The following is a 26,719-nucleotide window of genomic DNA, read 5'->3' as shown; positions in this document are numbered from 1 at the left end:
TACTACGGTAACTGGTCCAGTGGACCAAATTTGGCACCGGTGGAGCATAGTGACATAAAATAAAAATAAAGTCACTGAATTTTAATATATTTTCGTATGTTACACAGTGCTCAAAGTGGACCCAATTTTGCGCCAGTGGAGAACAGTGATATAAAATAGAAAGAAGTCACTGCATTTTAATATCTTTTCGTATGTTAATACACTGTGCTCAAAAGTGGACCCAATTTGGCACCAGTGGAGAACAGCGATATAAAATAGGAATAAGTCACTGAATTTTAACATCTTTTCGTATGTTAATACACCGTGTGCTCAAGTGGACCTAATTTGACACCAGGGGAGCACAGTGATCGTATACACTGTGCTCCAGTGGATCAAATTTGGCGCCAGTTGAGCACAGCGAAATAGTCACGTACAAAAACATCGAGAAAAAATACTTCTGGAATTCAAAAATATTTCAAACTTGGTATATATGTTCAATATCGTTTACTCCTTCCGCAAAGCAAAAGAAAAATTATTTCCAAGTCACATCAGTAATTTTAATAACTTGCGTTTGTTTAAGATAGATACTTATGAAAGAACATACTTAATTCCGACACATTTTTTAAAACTCAATAATGATTTTGACAAAACAAAAAAAACGGTTAGGAATTCGATTTTTTCTTCCTGTAAATTGAGCAACTTAAATAAAAAATATACCAGGAAATATATATTTAATTCTAGGATTGATTTTCTTTTAATTCAAAAGAAATGTTAGTATGTTACTACACTGTGCTCCAGTGTATCCAATTTGGCGCCAGTGGAGCATAGGGAAATAGTTCAAATATATAATATATATACTGTATATAATTCAAATATATTTCAAACCTTGTTCTTGCTTTGCCGATTATACCTGTGTTGGTTGAAATTCAACCATCAGCTATGCTTTTATGAATCCAAAAAGCAACCTTCTTTCTTTCTTTCAAGTAGAATTATCATAGGGAAACGAACATCTACTTCACCCCCTACGCACTATACAGGAAGTTTCGTCGTCTGTTGTTGTCTGAGTAGGTTGCAACAATGTGGACGATGATTACCTACCAATATACATCCGAAATACACCATAGCAACTAAAACACTTTGACTTGATGGTGTAAGTACAACACCTCCCTTAAAATTAAAAGTAGAGTACCGTACCTTGGAAAACCTTTACAAGGCCATATTTGGTTCAAAATTCTCCCCTTATTATGGGCCAACAAGAAGCTGTGACCACTATATTTATATGAACTTTTACATGACTGACTTCCTAAATTTAGTCAAAGATCCAGAAAGCACTGATACCTTAATAATCCATGAGCTAAAGTTAAAGCGTTAAGCCTCTTTTCCATTAGCGAATATATTCGAGCGAATCAAACATTTTAAATATATTTAAAATGGGTACGGTATGCAGCAGTAAAGAAGTCTTGTAGGCTAACAAGAGTGAATGGGTTATAAATGTTGTTGAATTTCGATGATTTCATTTCCAGAATTTACTTTTACTCTCTACTTAGCCTACTATGTATGACCTCATGACATAATTGCTGCTCCATTGGAAGTCAGAAGGAACTATGGTATCCATTCTAGAGAGAAAGGTATTACATTCTGTCTGCCTATTGTATAGCCCGAGAGTGCATAGTTCTAACCATTGTGTTGAGTGCAGACGACGAAACGTTTGCAACGAAAGATGTCAAACCTTCCCGTGAGGGAATTGACTACGTTTTTCAGAGAAGTAGTTAAACGATGAGTTTATTACGGGCGCCGGGATAACTGGTAAAAGAACAAACAATAACTCATGACACCACCTAGGTAGGCTGATCACTAATCATCTGATGATGATCTCGATCTGGCTTCCCTTTGCTTATAATTCTTCGCATCGTAAACGGGTGGCGTCAAGTCCAGTTCCGGTGCGTCAAAAACGGCAAAGTTGGTTGAAGCTTGAGAGAATTGAAATACCAAGGTAGACCATGTGGTACTAGAGTTCTTAATATTGAAAACACTCTTATAAATGTGTGGCCTCCCCCGAAAAATGTATGAGGTACGAGTAAAAGTAAAAGCTCCGACTACCCGACTCTGTTGCACCCAGTTGACAAGTTGCGTGAATCTAGAAGATGATACTGAAACTGTCTTTGTAATATTTGAGATTTAAAAAATGGACTTTAAAAAGATTCGACTAAAGACTACAAATATTTGTGAAGATCTAACTTAATCATTTAGAGAAATTCAACCCATAATTTAGTTAACAAACTTTAATTTGGACATTTTTTGGGGTTTTTTTGCAATTACAATAATAATGAGGGAGAGTGCAATGTCCTTCTTTTTGTGATTTCAATTTAATAACTTAGCTTTACATGCTTCGGTGGCTGGATAGAAATGCTTTTTGAAATGCTAGCAGTCAGACAGCCTAAGCCATTGTAAGGCGGATGTGTGTAAACTTAGTAGAACTTCAGTACTACAGTAGCAATTATGTTATCTAGGAAGTCCTATTGCATGGTAAGCTTGATTTTTATACTTTGGATAGATAATATTTATGTAGGCCTAGGCATCTTAATCATTTTAATTGTTTGATAGCTTGACCTAAGCTCTATCAATTTGTGATTTACTGTAATTTATTTTGCTCTTACAGTAAATCAGTCTGAAACAAATAATTAGAAATTTAATAAAAGAAACTAAGAAGTAAGACTGAATTTAAGTTTGAATTTATTGCTCGTACAAAACATAGTTCATATAGATTCCAACTGTCCCACTTTTTTGTTATTGAACAAACATTTATGACGAGTTCAATACCTGGTGACTGAATATCTTACTCTAATTTGCATACTTAGCCTAATTAGCATGTCAAATACAAGTTATTTCTGAAATTATATTCATATGTACTGTACAGAGTTATCCAAGTCCTATGAAAATCTGTTGTTAAATTAAAAAAAAAAAGAAAAGTTATGGAAGCTGAATGTTAGGCCTAATTAGTTTCGAATGTTATTATTAACTATTTTGGATAGTACTATAATGATTGTAATTGTTTCATAAACTCAATATCTATCACTTGACTGAATTTAAAAAGAAGGAAGTAATGTAATAATTATTATTATTCACATTTTTAACGATTGGATTTGATTATCTCAGTGAAATACCTCTGATAATCAACTCTCTAAAGCACAATATACAACACTTATGACCCCATTTACCACATTGAACAGAAGCAAATAACTACCAATTCTACAAAAATGGAGGTGAACCGGTTATTATATAAATACAACCTATGGTTCTTTATTATCACATTTAGATGCGTCCCGATGACGAAACGTATGACGTACAGCAGCCATGTCATTGGTTATCCTTGGCGGCTAACCCGACGGGTTACTTTTTTTTTTATCTTTTCTTATCATACATTATGTTCTCTTTACATATATTTTTCATTTTCATTTCAATACACTATACATAATTATTATTATTATTATTATTATATTAACAATGTTTGTTTTTCATCATCTGTTTAGGCCTACATACACTTTTTTGAAAGAGTTTTGTTCATTTGTTTACATATTATTATCACATTGATTTTTGTGTTTATCTTTTCTCTATATAGTTTCCTCTAGATCTTTTTATACATAATTATTATCTATAACACATTTTCATTAACAAGCTTATTTTTTTCTTTCTCCGGCGGTTATGTGGTTGTCTTCATTTTTTTTCTTCAACCAAGTTAGGCCTATTCTTAATCTCTGTACACGTCGTCGTTACGTCGCATTTAGAGTAAAATTTAATTAGGCTCGGATAACAAATAAATAAATTATATCCATGTCTCCGAATAAAAAATACTTCGAATAAAACGCATAGATTACCAACATCTTCGACATAGATTTCCGATAAACCAATCAGTAAAGGGCACCGCCCTAACGTACACATTTTGTTTCAATTCGACATATCGACTATTAGTAGGTCAACAGTACAGTAACGTCGTATAATAAGACATAGGTTTTATCAACGCCTAAACAGGAATGGATTATGGTACAATGCAATACCAACAAATGGTAGCGGTAAGCTTTATCATTATTATAAAAAAAGTCAAAGCTGCATTACTAAATTCATTTGAATTTTTAAAGAAAATTAGTATTAATACAAAAATACTGACATTACAGAGAAATGCATTTTATAGAGATTAAACGAGCTTATTTCAATTGGAGTCCTTTAGAAAGTTATCGACTCTTGGACCAGAAGGGTTCGGAGACACCCGATTTTTAAGTGCGGTATCTTCACATTACAATATTTGCACAGAATCACAGGAATATTTGGTAATACAGCATCTCATGTCACATGTTGTGCCTGTATCACGTAAAAGGTTAAAGGTCAGGCATGGTCTACAAATACTATAGGCGATATCTCTGAAAACACATTTTGATGCTGTTTTCAATTCCCGAATATATAAAAACATTTAAAATGAAGTTTGTTATTACTATTACTATTATGTTGTATGTAACACTTTCACGAGGATATTGTTTGAAATTGAGGTATATTATTATTTTTTGATGTTAGCGATGATTATGATCGGTAAGCCGCTTGCAATATGGTCGTTTACCGGCATCATCTAAGGTAATTAAAAGAACAATAATCTATGTGCACTTTTGTTTGCGTTTTCACTAGGTTAAAATGGAAAGTGCTTACATTGTGTTTGTTTGACAGACAACTTTGTTGTAATGCAACAATAATAATTACGTTTAATGTTTAATTAGTATATTAATTTAACTTATTACGCCTAGGTGATGTTTATGCGATATTTTTTAACAAAGTCACTATTTCGTTCCATCAATGCTGTTGATTCAATACAAAATAGTCCAAGAGCATTAGTTCATAAGTATAGGCAGACCCGGAAATTTCTGGTAACAAGCTAATTTTTTCAGGAAAGGTCGAGAACTATGATTGGAACATCATACTAAAAGTCCTGAAAAATCCTCCTTGTGCTCTCCGAGAAATCCAAGATGGCGTCAAAAATGGCTGCCATTTTAAATTGGTCTATAACTTTGTAACCGCTTGTCGTAGAGTATCGATTTTGGTGTCAAATAGTTCACAATATATACATTCCTATTTGCTCTAACAGAAAGTTTTGTCAAAAAATGGCCACTACTACAGTTTCTGGCAGTTTGACCTTTGACCTGGTCTTATCATATCTCGGTAATGGCTTGTCATAGAGAATTCAGATTAGGCCCAAATTGTTCAGAACATGCATATTTTTATTTGGTGTAATGAAATGTTTTATCCCAAAATGACCAGAAGTGAGGTTATTGACCTCTTATTGATCTATTCATATCTCTTTACCGTATCTCAAGAAATATTTGTCGTAGAGCATTACTTTTGGTGTCATATTGTTTGGAACATATACATTTCTATTTAGTCTAATACAACAGTTTGCCCTCAAATGCTCGGAAGTAAGTTAATTTATTGAAAACTTAAAAAATCAAAGAGCTACATAGGCAGAGGATATGAATACTGTAGAAAAAATCTAAATCAAAGTTTTAACTCTGCCTTAAAACATGTTTTGGGCATAGCACATCATCAGGTAAAGTGAATTGTTACAAAAAGAAAATATAAAGTCAATAAATTACAAAGAATAACTGTCAGTAGCTAATCAAAGTTGGTTAAGTAAACAAAAGACAATTGGCAAATACCTATGTACACAGCACATATCCGACCATTTATATGCAATTTTGAGTTGCGTGCAAACGCGACTCTATTGCTCACTATGTCGGTCGGTAAACACTAACTCATATCACTCATATTTTGTCGTTATTTTGACACTGGATATTAATACTTGTAGGCAAATATAAATGTTTTTAAACATTATTCAACATTTTTTAACCTTTTCAGCAATTTCGGTCGGTTGGTCAGTCGGTAAACACTAACTCACATTCATATTTTCTCGTTATTTTGACACTGGATATTAATACTTGGAGGCAAATATAAATGTTTTTACAAATTTTTTTACATTTTCAGCAATTTCGGTTATTCGGTCAGTTGGTAAACACTAACTCATATTCATATTTTGTCGTTATTTTGAAACTGGATATTATTTAATACTTGGAAGAAATGTTTTTAAAAATGTGAACATTTTTAAACATTTTCAGCAATTTCGGACAGTTGGTCGGTCGGTCGGTCGGTCAGTAAACAATAACTCAAATTTACGCACGCGACTGCAGCCATGTATATGGCCTTGTTGACTTTGTAAAAATAATGCATTTTGAAACATTCCTTGCTTTAAATGTTCGTTGTATGGCTTATTTATGATAAAAAGAGAATATACCCTAGGTATTTCACGTCAAACGCTCTTTACTCGGCATGCATAGACTTTCTTTTCCAGATTCAGATTTTATTTGGTCCTTGCTGAAATCTATGAAAAATAGATTGGAATACCCGGGCAATGATACCGGTACCTCTCACATGCTAAGTGAGAGCTCTACCATTTGAGCTAGTCCCCCAGTTACATATTTAACTAGTTTAAAGATGAAAAAAGTATCGCCATATGCCCTATATATGATTTATTAAATATTGAAAATATGCAAAATAAGGGTCTTTAAATCACTTGAACATTGATCAGCAGCATTCTGTTACAGTCATTCATCATCTGATGTTGCATCTTCAACATCTTGGTGTTTGTTGCTTCTTTCACATCATTATCATCATGTTCATCTGTATGGGTGTTGTTGCATGTTTGCCCAAAAGTTATGACGTTATGACGTTAGAGAACATTCAATAGTGCATTCTCTTTTAAAACAAGGAATGACCTGGTTTCATGTTTCAAAATGCATTATTTTTACAAATAAAATGGTCTTTAACATTAAGTTTTTGACAATCCGGAGTATAATATATGCCATGTACATAGTGTTCCCTGCCAATTGAGCATTTCCATGCGAAATGTATATGACCTGAACATTTCATTCTCACACTCACAATATCATAAAGTCTATAAATTTCCTAAATTACATAAAATTTCTACTTTTCTGAACAAAAATAATTATCATAATTTCTATAATAAATAATAAAAATAACGACGTGATTTCAACAAAAGCACTAATTCGCGTATGTACTGTAATGCGAGTTACAGACGAATAACGCATTTAAAATGTATTCTATGACATCTACATATAGGTGACATTTTGTAGCAATAACTTTTCAACCATAACTAGTATGAGAATTTCAATTAACGTGTCCCATGATATTCTTTGTTCTATCGAAGTTAAATAAATGATTATTTTGGTTTTTTCTTGTATAGTTCATACCCTTATTACAGTAAAATTTACCCTCAAGGTTATTGTTAAAAATAACAAAACACCTCTTCAACTACCCAATAAAATGTTGCGGAATAACCCATTTTTTTGTTTACTTAACCAACTTTGATTAGCCAATGACAGTTATTCTTTGTAAGTTATTGACTTGATATTTTCTTTTTGTAACTTTACCTGATGATGTGCTATGCCCAAAACATGTTTTAAGGCAGAGTTAAAACTTTGATTTAGATTTTTTCTACAGTATTCATATCCTCTGCCTATGTAGCTCTTTGATTTTTTAAGTTTTCAATAAATTAACTTACTTCCAAGCATTTGAGGGCAAACTGTTGTATTAGACTAAATAGAAATGTATATGTTCCAAACAATATGACACCAAAAGTAATGCTCTACGACAAATATTTCTTGAGATACGGTAAAGATATATGAATAGGTCAATAAGAGGTCAATAACCTCACTTTCGGTCATTTTGGGATAAAACATTTCATTACACCAAATAAAAATATGCATGTTCTGAACAATTTGGGCCTAATCTGAATTCTCTATGACAAGCCATTACCGAGATATGATAAGACCAGGTCAAAGGTCAAACTGCCAGAAACTGTAGTAGCGGCCATTTTTTGACAACATTTTCTGTTAGAGCAAATAGGAATGTATATATTGTGAACTATTTGACACCAAAATCGATACTCTACGACAAGCGGTTACAAAGTTATAGACCAATTTAAAATGGCAGCCATTTTTGACGCCATCTTGGATTTCTCGGAGAGCACAAGGAGGATTTTTCAGGACTTTTAGTATGATGTTCCAATCATAGTTCTCGACCTTTCCTGAAAAAATTAGCTTGTTACCAGAAATTTCCGGGTCAAACCCTAATGCTCTTGGACTAAAATGAATGTTTATGAGTTTTGGATGGAAAAATAGAAAAAAAAATCGTACTACTCTATTTTTCTAACGAGGGGAAGCCGATTTGAAAAATAGAGAAGCTATTTTTTCATCGAATGAAAGAATATTCTCCCCATTCAAACGAATAGGGCCTACACCACACCTACTTTTATTCAATTTATCCATCGTAAATCATTAACGAATGCTATAAGGCCGGGAAAGTCGCCCGGCAAAAAAATTTCAAAATGTTTACAGAAAGGTGAGATATCACTTTTTCGAAAAGCTCTGTTTACACTATCAAACTAGTTTGACAACAAAAAGTGTGATTTGCCCTATCTTTCACTGAGGTGATATGACAGCGATGCTTAAATAATTATGGTAGTGATATGATATCATCATGTCCATATCACATTTTTAAGCACATAAAGTTTGATAGTGTAGACAGAGCTTTAGATTGGGCTATTCCAAATGACACTTGATGTATAATTGACCAATCAAATTGCAAGAATACAATCAGGTGTGTTTATAATGATTATTAATGCAAAACCGCTACTTTGCCAAAATAGTGAAATTTAAAAAATCAAAATACTTATATTTCTTAAATAAATATTTGTACACACAGTATACATTTCTATTTAATATCTATAATACTATTATTACATTATTTATATCATACGTCGGCTCTTAGGCGGATGTTCGTGTAGTTCTAATCTTGCACCAGGCTTTCACGTATTCATCCTAATGCCTGTTTATTGTTGTGGCAATGATGGCTTATTCATATAGTTTAAACTAATGCAACAAGATGTTCTCTCGACTATTTAGCTTTATAGTCTGTTTCAAAAAGATGTTAGTATGTATAGCCAGGGAAGCGTGAAATTACAAATTGTCATTTCACTTTTCCTTGGTATAGCGCCATCTATTTGACAAAAATATTGAAAAAATTGTATTACCGTAAAACCTCGAAAAGATGTCCATGGGTTGTTTTTTTTTCGAAAAGAAGTCCATCTCGAAAAGAATCCTCTCTCTTTGGTCTGTAAAAGTAATCTCGAAAGAAAACTGGGCTTTTTTTCAAGATAGACTATTAATTGAATCAATGAAAGAGTGACTTAATGCCATAACGTGTGATGCAGATATATAATGTATGATCGAGTTATATTGTAGGCCTACAGTACATTTATTTCAGTAGTTTCATCCATCATTCAGATGTAAAATTGACACTGCCGTTCGCGTGGTTTTCTAGAACGAAACGCAAGGACGTAATCCGCAACGCAAGGAGTTGACCAATCACAAGCGATAGTTCATGATAATCCATTTGAACCTTTAGTAAAAATGAAAAAGTAAATAAAATGACCCATCACCAAAACGACGGTTTGAATATACTTTTCTGATAGTCAGTTACGTAATTACGAGAGCTTAAAAGTTATCTTATTGTAGTTCAACAAATGACACGTTCCATGGAGATTTTAATTTATTCTATTTATTAAAATTTTGGAAAACAAAATAGAATATAAATACAAAAGTAAATGGACTGTCAAAAGCGAACTTAATCACTTTCCTTTTTTGACAGAATTAGGCTACAAATGTATAAATATTTTCAAATAAGTTAAAGATTTTAATGCATTAGAAAAGATCATTCCACAAATCTAGGAACTTAATGAGGATTGAGATTTGTGACGGGATATGAATATAAAATATAATAATGCCTACACATTAGGCATAGCAACAAAAATAATAGTATGGAAATCAATTTCAAGATAAAAAATTTGAAGGATGATGAAGGAGAGATAATCCCCTTTATAAGTGGGACTTTCAAAGCTGTTTACTAGGGAAAAGAGACCTCTTGAAAATGCGTTGCCATTTTGAAGGAGGAAACCAAATTGGATACCACACAGAGCACCGTATTCCAGAATGGGAAGGGACGTAGTTTACCCATGACGAAAATTACAGCGATTATGTAATGGTACCTATTTCAATAATTCCACATAATTCCCTTAATTATATATGTTTAGTCTTTAAAACGTTTTAAAAGATCACTATCAAATCATAATTTGAATAAAATGAAACAAAATGATATTGGGGTGGGATGAGATGTCAAGAAATTATATTGTCATGAGACAGGCTTACAAGTATACAGTTCTCCCCCTCCCTTAAACCAGTGTGTATATATAATAAGTTAGTAAAGACTCCGAATAAGTATCTTTGTAACGTCATGGAGCTTTAGCATCAGATTAGCCAATCAGATGATGGCACCGCCCTAGAAGCGGTTTCGCTCTTTCGTTTCGTGGACAGATTTATAGTATTGACAGTCGACTAAAGTTTATTTAGTGAAAGTCCACACGTTGTAATACATGCATAGTAGGGTTTGAACAATTGTTAAACTGTATAATGGATAATGGAGGTATTGTACAAGACCAAGAAATGGTCGAGGTAAGGTTTACCATTCTTATTGAGATGTGAGTGAGTGGTGTGATTTAGAACATCCGTTCAACGCTGTTAATAATTGTTGCTTTAGAATCAAGTTACAGACTCTTTTGCCTAGGAGGGAGAAACGTAGGTCAAGTGAGACCAGAACGTAGGCCTATTGTATGTAGAATTGAATCTGTTCATTCTTAATAAAAACTACTGTAGTGGTTCTACTTATATTATAGACCTACGTAACGTGATGGTAAATAATGGCATTTTACTGAAAATTATTAGATCTAGCCAAACAGAGCACGTTTGGCATGACGTTGAACGTGAGTGTTAACCTTGTCTTCGTGACGTGACATGATGCACATTCTATATACTGTTTGAAATAATGATCTCAACTCAGAGAACCATAAATCAGTCGTGGTTTGAGTGTAAATAATTACAGTCAGTATTTTGTTTGACAGTAGTTTCGATGCGGAAACGAACTGGTTTTCTTACTATGGGGTAGGCCTACTTCAAATCAATTCAATTTACTTATTTTCCTGTCATATAAATAATACAAAATATACGTTGTATACAAATAATTAGTTTACTCCTTGATAACAATCTTTCTTAATACTACAACCGCATGGCTACTGAGTGATGTTTATTTTATTCGTCACAAACACACTGGCCCGTGTTTGATCATAGGTGTACATTGATTTATCGACAGATACATGAACCACCATGTAGGTCAGTACTACGTGTACTTGGCCTATGCCTCAGCATTGTCTAAAGGCATAATGGTAGCCTAGAGGTTATCAAACGATCTGGAAAACGGACGATCGGATCCATAAATAAAAACTGAACGTATGCGTACAACGGTAATTACACTTAACAGCGTTAGGTTTCAAACCTAACGCTGTAAAGTGTATTCTTTTCCGCCCATCAAAATCGGCCGTAAAAAATCATAGCATATTATCAAAATTGACCGATCGTTCGTGGTCTTAATGTCTGTTTCCCCAATCATATCCGTCTCCGGGAGAGGGAAGAGTTTTATAGTGATTCATATATCTTTTATAAGATAATAATAAGTGAAATGTCTAAAAACCTATCACACTGTCAGCTGATGCGCTCAAATAATCGACCACTATAGGCCTAAGGCATAAACAATAATACTGTAAACTAATGGACACAGGCTCTATTCCGCGTGTCTGTGACTAGCTCCTTAGATCGTTGACTGATGCTGCAGTCCTAGAAGCCCGTCCTCCTTCATTTTGACTCATTTTGTTTCCCCCTGTTTTAAGGTACAGTATAAACTGAATTTGGGTTGGGTCAACCGACTCAGCTAAGTATAAACTGAATTTGGGTTGGGTCAACCGACTCAGCTAAGTATAAACTGAATTTGGGTTGGGTCAACCGACTCAGCTACAGTGATTTAGTTAACTAGGTTTACACTGATCTCCCCAAGTTCAGTTTTTTTGTTATGTAAATATTGAAAAGGACCAATATATAATGAATGAATGAGAGAGGAGGGTTTCAATATACATGACCTTCGATAATGCAATTTCATATTATTAGTGTAGCGATAATTATGGCCAAAGCGCAAACAGAAGTTTCTGGCATCTTCGGTTACTGAGCAAATAAATCACTGTTTTGTTTAAAATTCCTCAACTAATTCCTCGCAGACCAAGCATCGTCACGGTCTGGTAGGCTTACAAAATTATTTTTAAAACTTAATTGTTTCAATATGTTCTCCTCAATTCTCTTCTGCAAGTATTTTAATAATTATTTTACTAAATGTATATAATTATGCTTGAGTATCAATATAGTATATTAAGCCAGTTACGCTAAGATCTAATAATTTCAAAACAGCACTGTCTGCAGATTGAATTGATCTATTTCATTTGATAAACTATTTTCAATATAAACTAATTAGCTAGGTCACTTTGGCTGGGGTTCACCAGGGGTATAAATGCAATAAATACCTCAATGGGTTCGCACTCTGTCATCCGTCAATCAGTTAGTCTATGACCATAACCTTAAACTGTGCTTAAGATATGAATACGCTAAGAAATGAACATGTTAATGAATATGTTAAGATATAAAAATTATGAAATGTCATTATGAAATGAATATTTAGTAAAAGAAAAAAAGTGAAAAAAAAAATAAACTGTGCCTCAAATAATTGCCTCATCACTTACCTAACATTATATTAGGCCTACCCAAGAAGGCGGTTTAAAACAGAAGACATTCTCTACTTTACAGTAGCCTACGCTAAACAGTAATAAACTATTTTGGGTGCTGCTGCACATTAATGATAACCCACCACTAGTTTTTTTTTCAGGTGTGGCAGTACACCGGGATCCCCTCTCTGTTCGAAAAAAGAGTGTTATGTACTGCGTGCTGCATTTTTTAACGTATACATGAACCACGTATATGTATTCCAACCCGCTAGTTGGAACACAGAGAGCGACGATGGGATTCGAACCGTCAGTCACGCATAAAGCTCTGTCACTATCAAACTTTATGTAATGTGCCTATATATGGACACAATGACGTCATATCACTACCATATTTGGGCACATTACACTTTCATTGTCAAACTAGTTTGATAGTGTATAGACAGAGTTTTTTTCACAGAGAATACCATCATTAGCCCACTGCGCTATATGCCAAGCCAAATCCAGTGACCAAGTAAAGAAATGCGATCACACTGTCGGCCCATCAGCGGTAAAGGAGAAGACACACGTACATTAGGCCGCCTAAAATTATGGTTTTTAATGACACAAATCATAAAATGCTGAAGTAGGCTTCTAATCGACATAATAATTGTAGTTATAGGCCTACCTCAAGTTCATTAGAGGTTAGCGGAAGAGGAAATGAGTTCAATTTATTGGTAGAGGAACTCATTGTGGTTTGAGTATTATGTAATTAATAAATAATAGCGTGGTTCAAACATCCACGGAACCTACGCCCGTTCGTGCCATTGTACACGTACGGTACGGATACAGAACATTTTTCATAATAGGGGCGTATAAAAACGCAATTTAAAACACTATACGGTATGGCACCAAGGGACACCCACACTGTTGGGTCCCGAGGGTATCCCCTTATACCGGTTCTACTGAAAGAACATCTGGATTTACAACGGTATAGGCCCTAGGCCTACATCCATCACCTAAATTTCAGTGCCAGGCCCAAGTGAAGTATCTCCCTACATCTTGTATATCTATGAGTAGGCCTACGTGACTGTAAATACATTCTATGGGCTTGTCATACGTTTCAATTGAGATTGTGTAATCGTTATTTGCAACGAAAGAGGAAATTACCAATATTAATCAACTATATCACAACCATGTTGAAGAACACGTTTTTTAGATTAAAAAAAAACATTTCCGGATCAATTTCCTCTATATGATAGGTCAAATTAGGAATCAAACTCACTTAATATTCTACTTGTTTGGTCTAAATAAAATGAATTGTTAGACCATTGGAAAAAAAGTTCAATTCAAGACAAAAAAATTATCTTAAGTTATTTATATTCATTTCAAAATTGTGCTGTTTCGGCTGATTACCCCACATTAACCAGTTGTATTACAGTAGAACACCTCATTCGGGACACCCCTATTCAGGGAGAATTCTTATTCAGTGAAACGAAGGTATAGAAATATGTGTTACGGCCAATCAACCAGAAGAAGAAACTTTATTGGGTTGTAGGGTTCCCTCTGTAGAAAAAATAAGGACGCTGAAGTGAACTCGTCAGTCGGTCAATCAAAAAGATTGACAATCTTAATATTTAATATTCAAAATAACCAGTAATGTTTTCTTTCATCCAGTTCAGATCAGGCTTAGTTATTTAGCTGGGTAAGTTTGTTTGCATGGGCACAGCGGGGGCACAGTTGTCGCTGTTGCGTGGTTCCACTAGAGACGCAACGCAACGACGTAATTGTCCAATCACAAGCGATGAATTATTCGAACTGTCGTTTGTCATTGGTCAACTCGTTTGCGTTGCGTCTACGTCCTTGCGTTGCGTCCTAGTGGGAACCAAGCTTAACTTTGGTGGATAGGTCATCAATATACCCGGGTAAATAACTAAGCTTGGACTAAAACAAAGCTTTTCACTGAGCCTACCACCGTTTAGCCCACTGACTACACTATATGCCAAGCGTGAACATCCTCTGACCAATATACATAAGTCATGATCAGCCCTTTTGTTTCTAAAGAATTAACAAATGTTTTTTATTATCATCAAAAGGTTAATTTTTCAAAAGAACCCGAAACACAGAATCAAAATGAGGATGAGGATGACGAGTCAACCCCACGTGACCATTCCTCAGGCAACATGACATACGGGATTGAAGACCGTCCGCCTATTCACTTAACGTTCTTCCTCGCCTTTCAAGTAAGTCTTTCATCTTCACTATATTCTTTTAAAAAATACAACTCGGTACCAACATTCCTCGCCTCTGTCCCCACGTCCCGGTAGAAACTGAAACACACAAAATGAGGATGAGTCAATCCCACTCTTCACGTCACCCGATTCGGTCTTCTTCTTTAGAGAGGGAAGCCGAGATTAGTCAGTGATCATCACTGCTTTCTCAGCCTACTGTAGGCCTATCTATATTTCTCAACTATCTTGGTACTTGGTGCATTGATCCCTTTGCAGCTCAAAACTCATTGGGTGCAGGTGAAGCGTCAGAGCCAAAATGTGCATAAAATCAGTATCATACTGTAGGAATATTTGGGAATTAAATACGTTTCTCCTATTACCGGTATCGTATATCATAACTTAACCTAGCCTTACATGATACATGATGCAAATGAGATGCGGTTTTACTATACCAAATATTCCTGATACTGGGCGAATATTATAAAGCACTGAGAATCGGGTATGAACATCATGGAAATTAAATGCTTGGTTCCCACTGTGGAGGAAAGCAACAACGCAAGTGATTAGTCAACTAGCTGCGTAGCGTCTCTAGTGGGAACGCATCTTATAATGTTCCACCACGCTTCAAACGACTTATCTCATCCTCATACCCCAGTATTTACATACAACATTTAAAATGTTAATTTGATGGCATTGATGGTTCTCTGTTAAAAACATGATGGCATTGTTTCTTTCTAATTATTATATAATTATTATATGTCTTTAATAGCATTTCCTTACCATGTTTGGTTCAACGTTAGCTGTCCCGTTGGTACTTTTTCCCGCGTTTTGTTTGGAACGCGATCTGGTAGCCCAGAGTGAGATTATCGGCACAACTTTCTTTGTATCTGGTTTAGTAACTCTTATACAAACAACGATTGGAATTAGGTAAGTTGAATATCTAATTTGGCACACATCGCTTCCCGTATCAATGTTACAACAACAAAAAACTTGTGTTTTCTCGAGACTAGTGTAAACGGGGTAATCAAACGTATTTTCTTTGGGTGTTTCATTTGCATTCTCTTACAATTGCTTTGATTTCCTTCCGGAATCATGCAATAACTTGTGCAAAACTAATTTGTTTAAATTTGTCAACTGATCCACACTAGCAAATGTTTCTTTCCAAATACTGAATTTGCTTGAGCAGCAAACCAGTGTTTACTTGTGTAGACTATAGTTATACTCAACAAGTTAACTAGTTATATTCAATGCAAACCGAGGTTCACTAGTGTGTAGACTATAGTTATACTCAAGTTATACTATAGGTGGTTTACTAGTGTAGACTTATACTCACGTTTACTGTCATACTCAAGTTTGTAAACCGAGGTTTACTAGTGTAGAATATAGTTATACTCAAGTTATACTGTTATACTCAAGTTTGCAAATCAAGGTTTACTAGTGTAGACATATACTCACGTTTACTCAATGCAAACCGAGGATTACTAGTGTAGACTATATACCGGTACTCAAGTTTGCAAACCAAGGTTTAGGCCTACCAAGGTTTAGGCCTACCACCAGACTAGACCTTCAGAAAATTTAGCCAATAAGGGCCGAGGACAGAATCGGTATCATATCATGTATCATGTTTTAATTTTATTTGTTCCCTATAATTTTGTTTTCCATCTTCAAAATTACTGTAATTATACCAAGGACTTATAAAGGCCAATTTACACAGACGAGTGGTAACGGTAAGCGGAAACCCACGTAGCTTGTCCTACGTACAATCTGTGTCTATCAGACGGGCGGTTTCCGCTCATGATAAGATACAATTCTACGTGGGACAAGTAACGCGGTTTTCCGTTTACCATTAGTTCGCTAGTATATTGCCCATAGCAGATATACTGTCCTTGACTTGACTTTACAGAAACTCTACCATGAGCCATAATGGGTTACAATTGCCGGTACCATATTGCCGCTCATAAATATGATTTATTGTTATTATATATTTATTAATGGGATCTCTATTGGTTCCAAATTTGTCTTTTTGTATAAGTTTGCGAATAATGCTGTATTGTAATTATACTTAATATATTTTTTGCAGGGCAGTAATTTCGGTATAGATCAACAAAACTGAGCACATTTCTATATTGAATATAATATATTTAAAATAAATATGTATGTATGTTTAAAAATGTCAGTAAATTCATTATTATTGTCGAGTCGTGTGGCCAAGCGGTTAAGGCACACATCTGGTTCGTGTGCACTTTGTGAATAATATTGTATATTTCGGAAAGTAGGGGTTACTCCGGTGTACGGGTTGATATCTCATCTCATGTCGTTCATGGACGCTGAGACGGGGTTACTCCGGTTGTCGTGGGTCCGTGAGAACGAATTGAGAAGAATGAGGTAGTAAACAGTAAAAAATAAATAACGATTAGGTTACATCTCACAGATACTGAGCTGAATTGCGTACAGATGTGGACCGACACGTAGAACAAGGTTCCTCCCTACATGCCGTACAGCCTACTATAGCTGCCACCAAACCACGACATGCCCGTCTGAGATGGACCAGTACACCACCCATGTTCTCCCGAAAGATGAACTGCATGGTTTTTTTTAAATACACACGAGCCAGGGGTGTGTAACACTAGTGGTCCTCGAGTCCTTATCCGAGAAGACTTGTTCTATCTCCACCAACACCACCAATAAGAACAATGGTCGAGGAGTGTCTTAAACCTGTACCGATTGTAGCTATGGTTTGCGGCGCCTCCATGCCTTGGAAACTGTAGGTTCCCTAAATAATCATAGTGGGTGTGGCCAATAGTACACCTAAGACCAAATTTGCAAAATAGTTATTTAGGCTAAATCGCGGTGTTAGGTCAAATTCAAATTTCAGCACAACAAATATTATGAGCTGCGCGCCCCTGACGGTGTCCTTGTACTTCTTTTATTAGTTTCTCTAATATTTTGTTTAAGTAATATGAATAAAATGTTATGTCTTCTATGATTATCTTTATCTGCACAGATTACCTATTGTTCAAGGTTGCACTTTCGCCTTTTTGACACCTACGTTTGCTATAATGGGTTTAAGAGAAGATTGTCAAGTTATTTATGATGGATACGGTAGGCAAGATATGATTTTAGAAATACAAATAGAACCGTTAAAATATCCAACAAGTTTTATGTCGTGAATATCGTTTTTCATTATTAACAATTAAAGTATTTAAAATATTGTCCCAAAAACATGAAAAATAAAGTCGAGTTTTAAATACTATATATTATACGTAGATCAGTCCATCTTTCAATACATGACATATTCTTACTATTCAACCAATAAGCATTCATTATTATTTGTATAATGATGCAGTTCGTTTAAAGTTTATTTTGAATTCAGTTGCACTTTGTACCTGTTCGAATTATGTTAGTCTTAATCGAAACTAAAATTATTGTATAGAATTCAGGGGAAAGTAATACGTAGTATTGTGTTTATGCATTTTAAAATTGATTCTCAGGTAACCAATCGGATGAATATATCAAAGAAAAATCAACAGAAGAGTGGCAAAGTAGAATAACGGAGGTATGTAGGAGAGAACTTAATTTTAATAATTTGAAAGTGCTAATAAAAGAATTGTTCGCAAATTGGACACGGACGTAAGCCCACCGTAAGTCATTTGTGATTGGTCAAATCATTTGCGTTGTATATCCATCGCTGCGTCCAAAAGTTGGAAGACGCGATAAATCGTCCAATTTGTCGTTTGTGATTGGTCAAATCATCTGCGTTGCGAAACCAAGCTGAACTAATTGGATCAATGACGACACGATAGATCGTAGAACTGTTTGTTCAAATCATTTGCGTTGCGCCTGTCATTGTGTTGCGTCCTAGTGAGAACCGAGCTTAAGTAATTTGACCAATGATGACGCGATGAGTCTTCCAATCTGTCGCTTGTAATTTGTCAACTCACTTGCGTTGCGGCTGTCATTTCGTTGCGTCCAAGTGTGAACTGAGCTTAAGCGTTGCGCATGTCATTGTGTTACGTTCAAAGTGGGAACCAAGCTTTACGGTTGACATTTTTCGGAATTACAGTACCCATTCTCTTTTCCTACAATTATTTAAAATTTGGCAAATAGCCCGAAAGGAAACCATTGGCCACTGGCCCCACACACACAAGTGCCATGGGAACCTCTTGATACATTATAACACATATTGAGGCTTATAATTAGTTACAGTGCACTTGGTATTTTTCAATTTAACAGCTAGATATTTACCGAAAAACATACAACTTAATTGTCCACAAAAACAACTTGGGCTCGCAAAAATATGGCCTCTGATAATTTAGTGATCATAGACACATAGGCGGTCAGACATATTAATAATGTGGTTCATAAAACATTTTTGCTCGGGCGATGACGAAGCCAGACCTCCAAGTTCTCGCGACAATTTCACCGCTATACCTAACTGGTTCCTGAACCGTTGACATAAAATATTGTTTTTAACTTAACAATTATTCTTTAATGGTAAGTTTTTCCAATCCGTAGATCCAAGGAGCCATAATGGTCGCTTCAGTTTTCCAAGTTTTGATAGGTTTCAGTGGCATCATGGGAGTTATCTTACACTTCATCGGACCTCTGGCAATTGCTCCAACTATTGCATTGATTGGCCTTTCACTGTTTGGAGCTGCAGCTGATAAAGCAGGCGTTCATTGGGGTATCTCCTTTCTGTAAGTTTTGTTATAGTTGCAATTTGTTTCGGCTGTGTCACGTGTGGATCCCAACTGATTTCGACTGCTATGGGACTTTTTGTTATGAAAGCTTTTAAGCTTAAAACTGTTGTGTATCAATGACGAAAACCCTTGTAGACGCTGCCTACTATATAAAAATAATACACCTAGTATATTATTGACAGTTTGATTATAATAAGCCACAAAAAAAGTAGGCGTTTATTGTTTATCATTTTCAGACACACCGCTGCATTGCTATAACAGTAGAATCACTAATAAAGGAACACCTTTGGGATACAACAAAGTGTCCCCTGAATAGGGTTGGTTGCAGTGTTCCCCTAGCTCGTTTCACGGCAGTGAAACGAGTGTGCCCTGAATAGGGGTGCACAAAAGGAGGAGTTCTATCTGTACTGTTGTTTGATATCATATTTTTTGTTTTTCCCTAATAGAACAATGGCATTGATAATCTTATTTTCTCAATATATTTATGGAATTGATGTACCATGTTTAAAATATTCATCATCCGATAAAAAGTGCGGAGTGAAGAAATATCCAATTTTTAAATTATTTCCGGTAAGTTACAATATAAACATCTGGATAATTGAGTAAACTAGAAACCTGGCGAATTACAAAGGGGGTGATATACATAGTTTAGGACCATGGGCAGAAAACGCACTGTCTTCATTTTAGTACCAGGAACGGAAAGACGTATGACCTAGGACCAGTTTACGACGAGTGGAATGGGTGCACTATTGTCATGAGTTGAAAGATGGCTGTCTATTTAACTGTATATTTGATACACTTTTCTTGTATATTAAATCAGGTTATTCTCGGAATTAGCCTAGCCTGGTTGTTCTCCTTCATCTTGACGGCGACTGATGTTTTCCCAGAGGATTCTGGAGCCAGAACAGACGCTCGTATTGAAGTTGTCGGACAGTCAGCGTGGTTCAGATTTCCATACCCAGGTTTGAACGTACATTATAATAGTTAATGCCTAACCACATACTGTCCTGGGGCATGGGAAGTGAAGTATATAACTTATAATTATTTGCGAGTATCGCCGTTCAGGACATTGCTAATTATCCCAAATGACACCTCGTAGTGTAAACAGTAGTTTGTGTTTCCTGACATTCTATCGGGGAAGTTCCTGATTCTATAGAGTTTCTACTATTTTCCAGGTTAAACAAATTGCGGTCTATCAAAGTCAATTTGCGGTCTAAGCTTGATTCTCACTAGAAAACCCCACACTATCCTGGGGGCGTGGGAAAGAAGTATATAACTTGTATTTGCGAGTACTGTATAATCAGGACATTGCTAATTATCACCTCATAGAATAACCAGTAGTTTGTGTTTTTACTGACATTTTTATCGACATCTTTTGAAGGTTAAACAATTGCGGTCTATCAGAGTCACGTTGCGGCGGTGTAAGCTTGGTTCTTCCCACTAGAAGCAAATCTTGCCACGACGCAACGTACGAAATACTGTTCTGTCGATTAAGCATCACTTACGAGAAGAAGTTGATTCATGATGAATCAACTTCTCGGTTGTGACGTACGCAAACACAAAACGGTGTTGATACGTTTAAGGCTTACGTCGTCGGTTTCCCACTTTTGACGGCGTTAATACGTTGTCCTAGTGGGAACCAAGCCTTGTTCTGTTCACAACGTTTTGTTCACTTAAAATACATATGTATTTCAGTATTTATAATTATTTATTAAAAATGACCAATAAAGATTCTTAAATCTTGTAGGTCAATGGGGTACACCCAGTGTGACGGTAGCCGGCGTATTTGGAATGCTAGCGGGAGTAATTGCTTCTATGGTGGAATCGCTTGGTGATTATTTTGCTTGTGCTCGACTGTCTGGCGCTCCTCCTCCCCCCTCTCATGCCGTCAATCGCGGTATTGGCATTGAGGGCATCGGATGTATTCTTGCTGGAGCATGGGGCTCTGGAAATGGAACTACTTCTTACAGTGAAAATATTGGAGCAATTGGTATAACAAAGGTAGGCTTTGTAATTGTAGTTTTGCGTCAGGGAGTTGAGTAATTAGATGTTTTGCCCTACTCTGACGTAATTTGTACTTTATACTAAGTACATTTGAGAATACTTGCGAAAAAATTCGCAAGTAGTTCTCGGGTGGGACTCCTCCCCACTCGATTGACGGCTTAATTATTAAAGGTAGGCTTTTGACTATTTCAGTAAATATAGATGAGCAATCACAGAAATAAGATGACATCCTTGTGTCCAGAAATAGGGAAAGGGTTCCACTTACGGTTTGGTTGGTAAGCTTGGTTCCCACTAGGACGCAACGCAAGAACGTACGCGCAACGCAAGTAATTTGATCAATCACTACGCGACCTATCATCCAAACTGTCACTGCTTTATACTGGTACTGGTACTGGTTCAAATAACCTTCATAAAGTTGGCATGGATAATTCTAATTTTAAGTGTACAGTACATTATATACATATTGTACAGAGTGTCATATCACAATACTCCAATCGGGTTGCAATGTTTAGGTCAGAAATTAACTTATTATAATAAAGTTGGATACTTCCTCCTAATTGCGCCGCAAGTGGGAACCGAGCTTTAGAGCAATCATGTTTAAAAGCAAATTCTAATCACAAATGCAAACTTATGCGATCACACTTATACTGCTCTTACTTCCTCTTATATTAAGGCAAATATTAGAGATATATTTTTTTTCAAAAATCAATATATGCATAGTTTAAAAACAACACAATGCCACATCTTCTAATTAATAACTTATTTATTTTCGTTTGGCTTTGATATCGTTGCGATTGCAATATACAAGATTACTGTTCCTCGAAACGCACATTACTGTAGGAGGCGTGTATGTCACCATTGTATCCTCGTAATGCTACACTCGGAGAGGGGGAAGGGGTAACATGATAATGCCCATGACAATACACTACTGCCTAATAATCGTCGTAGGGAAGAGGGCAATCTGGGGCGTTCACACATTTCACGTTGTTTCGGATTTATGACAAGGAATTAAAGAAATTTGGTTCCCAATCATACGCATTGCAGCGACGTAGACACAACGCAAATAAATTGACCAATCATAAGTGACAGTTCGGACGATCTATCGCGTCGTGATTGCTCATAACTTGTGGTGCCTTACGGTAAAACAAACGGCACGTGTTCAAGGTGGTAAAACAAGTCTTCTCGGATGAGTAGGGGTTACCCTGGTGTACTTGTCCACTTCAGCCTCTGACGTTGTGGACCAACGAATTAGCGCCGTTTAACGGCAGCTGTGTAGTACAACATGAATATTACTGTATGAGTATTGTACATCGTCTGTGCGCCAGATAGGCTGCGGGACACAGGTTATTCCCACATATTATATACATTGGTTTTTTTTCTCTGCTTAAAGGTGGGAAGTCGCTTTGTAGTGCAGATTGCCGCGTGTATAATGTTATTTATGGGTACCTTTGGAAAATTTGGTGCAATATTTGTTGCTTTGCCTGATCCGGTAGTCGGCGGTGTATTTTGCATTATGTTTGGTATGTAATTTGATTTGTATTTAGTTAATATTAAAACTAACTATTTTAGGCCTACCATGAATATTTTGTGAGGATCAACTGAAATTAATGTTGATGTAACAGCCTTTATCTTAATTGGCGTACTTCTAAACAGTGTTCATGTCAACACTTTATTTAATATTAACCAGGGAAGGGTATTACTATTTACTTTTCCTAGATACTGTACTAACATTGTTTGTTCCGCTTGTATTGTGTGTTAATATAAATAGAAGAAACGTGTAATTTCATTACTCCAAACAGTACCATTAAATATTATGTATTACTATAAAATTATACGGGAGTAATAACATTTTTAATATTTAACTCGTTTGTTTAGGCATGGTTACCGGTGTAGGTTTGTCAAACCTTCAGTTTGTTAACTTGAATTCATCGAGGAACATTTTCATTGTTGGTTTTGCTTTTCTGATGGGTCTAGCTGTACCTTCTTGGTTAGAGAGTAACCCAGACGCAATAGATACAGGTAAATAAACGTACAGACACGCTATAGCGGACGAGTCCTACGACAGTTCAGTTATTGGACTATCCACTATTGTCATCTGCAACCCCACACAATCATCTGAAATAGGCCTATGACTTACTCGAAGAATAATTCTATGAGAGATTTGGTGTGTCGTCAACGAACGATATGGTGTGTCCGAGAGAGATATGGTGTGACCAAGAGCGATGTGGTGTGTCCAAGAGCAATGTGGTGTGTCCGAGAGCGATGTGGTGTATCCAAGAGCAATGTGGTGTGTCCGAGAGCGATGTGATGTGTCCGAGAGCGATGTAGTGTGTCCAAGAGCAATGTGGTGTGTCCGAGAGCGACGTGGTGTGTCCAAGAGCAATGTGGTGTGTCCAAGAGCAATGTGGTGTGTCCGAGAGCGATGTGGTGTGTCCAAGAGCAATGTGGTGTGTCCAAGAGCAATGTGGTGTGTCCAATAGCAATGTGGTGTGTCCAAGAGCGACGTGGTGTGTCCAAGAGCAATGTGGTGTGTCCAAGAGCGATGTGGTGTGTCCAAGAGCGATGTGGTGTGTCCAAGAGCGATGTGGTGTGTCCAAGAGCAATGTGGTGTGTCCGAGAGCGATGTGGTGTGTCCGAGATTGATGTGGTGTATCCAAGAGCAATGTGGTGTGTCCAAGAGCAATGTGGTGTATACAAGAGCGATGTAGTGTGTCAAAGATCTTTAAGATTCACATTTCCATTTCTTTTTTATTTAGGTGTTCTAGAAATCGACCAGATAATAACGGTTCTTCTAAAAACAAGCATGTTTGTAGGTGGTTTCATTGGCTTTTTATTGGATAACACGGTACCAGGTACGAATTCAACTTTAGGTTTATTGGGTCAGATTTGCGTAATTTGCGGAAACAACAATCCAGTACGTCAAAGTTAGTTAATCATCTGACCATATAGTACAACAATCAACTTCAAGTATATTAAAGGAAATAGTCAATGTTTCGATATATTTCGGATAATACGGATGCAAAATAAACGTCAAAGTATTTTAAATAAATAATTATATATATATATATTATTTATAAACTACAATCTGATCCAAACAAATGACGTGCTAGTCGTCGCAAATCAAAAAACTGTATGCCTTATATTATGAGCTAATGTTTGAACATACTATTTATTGCAGGGACTGTGGAAGAGCGAGGGATTAAAGCTTGGCGAAAACAAAGTGGTTCCGATGCTGACGACGACGTTACCGTTGACGAATCTAACTGTTACGATATTCCACTAATCATGGGTTTTCTTGAAAAACACAAAGTGTTCTCATACATGCCTTTCCTGCCAACATTCAAGGGGATCGGTCGTCGTTCACGTAAAGGTACGCTAAACACAAGTCTTAGGCCTAGTGGTCTGGAAGAAATTTAATGCATTACTAATAAATTAATAATTTACTTACAAACTTTATGTTCAATCTGAACCAAAGATCAATTGTGAGTTGACTTCGCTGTCATGTGACATCGGTGTCAAATGTGACCTTAGTATCAAATGTGTCTTGTGTGACTTCGGTGTCAAAAATTTGACTTCAGTGTCAAAAATATGATTTCAGTGTAAAAAATGTGTCAAACGTCAACAATTTGGTGTCAAACGTCAACAATTTGGTGTCAAATAATTATGACTTTGATGTCAAATAATTATGACTTTGATGTCAAATAATTATGACTTTGGTGTCAAATAATTATGACTTTGGTGTCAAGTAATTATGACTTTGGTGTCAAATAATTATGACTTTGGGGTCAAATAATTATGACTTTGGGGTCAAATAATTATGACTTTGATGTCAAATAATTATGACTTTGGGGTCAAATGTGACTTTCATGTCAAACGAGACGTTGGTGTTATGTGACTTTGGTGTAAAATATGTATTCAGTGTAAAATGTGACTTCAGAGTCAAATGTGACTTTGGTGTCAAATGTAAATTTGGTGTCATGTGACTATGTCAAATGTGACCTCGGTGGCATGTGCAACTGTTAAATTATACAAATTTTGAATTTAAAAACAAAATGTTCTTTATTTGCAGGTTCAAAATCAAGCAATGGCGATGTAGAACAGGATATTTGAAAAAACAAAACTTTATGTAGAGACAACTGGATATGCAAAATGTGTACTATTTTACATCGATATGCAAAGCACTGCAAGCTGTGGCGCATTTGGTGATATGGACAACATGGTTATTTTAATGGTGCATATTTTTGGTTGCCATTTTTCACAAACAGTAGCATATAATATGGTCAGTCTACCTACAAAATACACAGTTGCGGATCCACGATTTTGAAATAGAGGTTCAGGTCGCATAAAATTTTTTAAGGAAGAAATCATGAATAATTTACGAGATTAAATATGGCATGAATTTGGAAACTATAGAGGGCGCTATATAAACATGGAGAAAGGTCAAATACATTGTGTCAACATGATTTGCCAAACCAAATGTTTGGTCAACGAGTGGTATATGCTTAAGTCAAAATGAAGTCTGCCAGACTACTAAAAATAATTCACATAAAAATAGTATTTTTTTAAATTGTAAAATGTGATATTGTACGTAACCTATATTGTTCTATATTTGTATTTCTCGAAAATTTAGGGGACTCTATGCAGAGGATATGTAATGATAGTAAACATAACAAAGTTTGTTCATGGGCTAAATTTGTATTTTATTAAATTGAATCGGGTAATAATACATTAGTCTCCATGTTAATAATATTGTTTAATTTTCAATACAGTGTTAATCTCAGTAAAGCTTGATTCCCACTTGGATGCAACGCAAGTGAGTTGACCAATAATAAGAGACAGTTCGAATGATCCCTCAAGTCGTGATTGGTTAAATTATTTGGGGCGTGTTTATGTGTTTATTCAAATTCATAATGAATGAAATCATTTAAAGTTTAAATTTGCCTTTAAAAATGAACAGAAATTATAATAACTGCATTTATCCTTAATTTAGATATCTAATAATAGGGAGTCATTTTTTAGATATTCATACTTTTGTACTGTGTAAGAAATAAACATTCTCC

The 26,719-nt window shown here is 35.7% G+C and overlaps 2 protein-coding genes across 4 annotated transcripts in view; one reads left to right on the top strand and one right to left on the bottom strand.

Moving 5' to 3' along the window:
- Nucleotides 1-26,719, bottom strand: part of LOC144856524 (inhibitor of growth protein 3-like) — a 141,231-nt gene that overhangs the window by 106,684 nt on the left and 7,828 nt on the right. The window lies entirely within an intron of this gene.
- LOC144856516 (solute carrier family 23 member 1-like) lies at nucleotides 1,922-26,718 on the top strand. 2 transcript variants are annotated; one of them, XM_078714528.1, is made up of 14 exons: nucleotides 1,922-2,505; nucleotides 14,821-14,967; nucleotides 15,725-15,882; nucleotides 17,960-18,057; nucleotides 18,447-18,511; nucleotides 19,471-19,652; nucleotides 20,102-20,225; nucleotides 20,476-20,617; nucleotides 21,403-21,656; nucleotides 23,050-23,179; nucleotides 23,535-23,678; nucleotides 24,416-24,511; nucleotides 24,838-25,029; nucleotides 25,729-26,718. In XM_078714528.1, exons 1-14 carry the CDS (start codon nucleotides 2,479-2,481, stop codon nucleotides 25,767-25,769), a joined length of 1,800 nt encoding a protein of 599 aa, XP_078570654.1. In that variant the 5' UTR covers nucleotides 1,922-2,478; the 3' UTR covers nucleotides 25,770-26,718. The 2 variants fall into 2 exon arrangements, with proteins under 2 accessions (XP_078570654.1, XP_078570653.1); XM_078714527.1 differs by lacking the exon at nucleotides 1,922-2,505 and adding an exon at nucleotides 10,469-10,601.

Source organism: Antedon bifida, chromosome 11 (genome assembly GCF_963402885.1).
Source record: "Antedon bifida chromosome 11, ecAntBifi1.1, whole genome shotgun sequence".
NCBI classification, from domain to species: domain Eukaryota; kingdom Metazoa; phylum Echinodermata; class Crinoidea; order Comatulida; family Antedonidae; genus Antedon; species Antedon bifida.
This window is presented reverse-complemented; position numbering and strand designations above follow the sequence as displayed.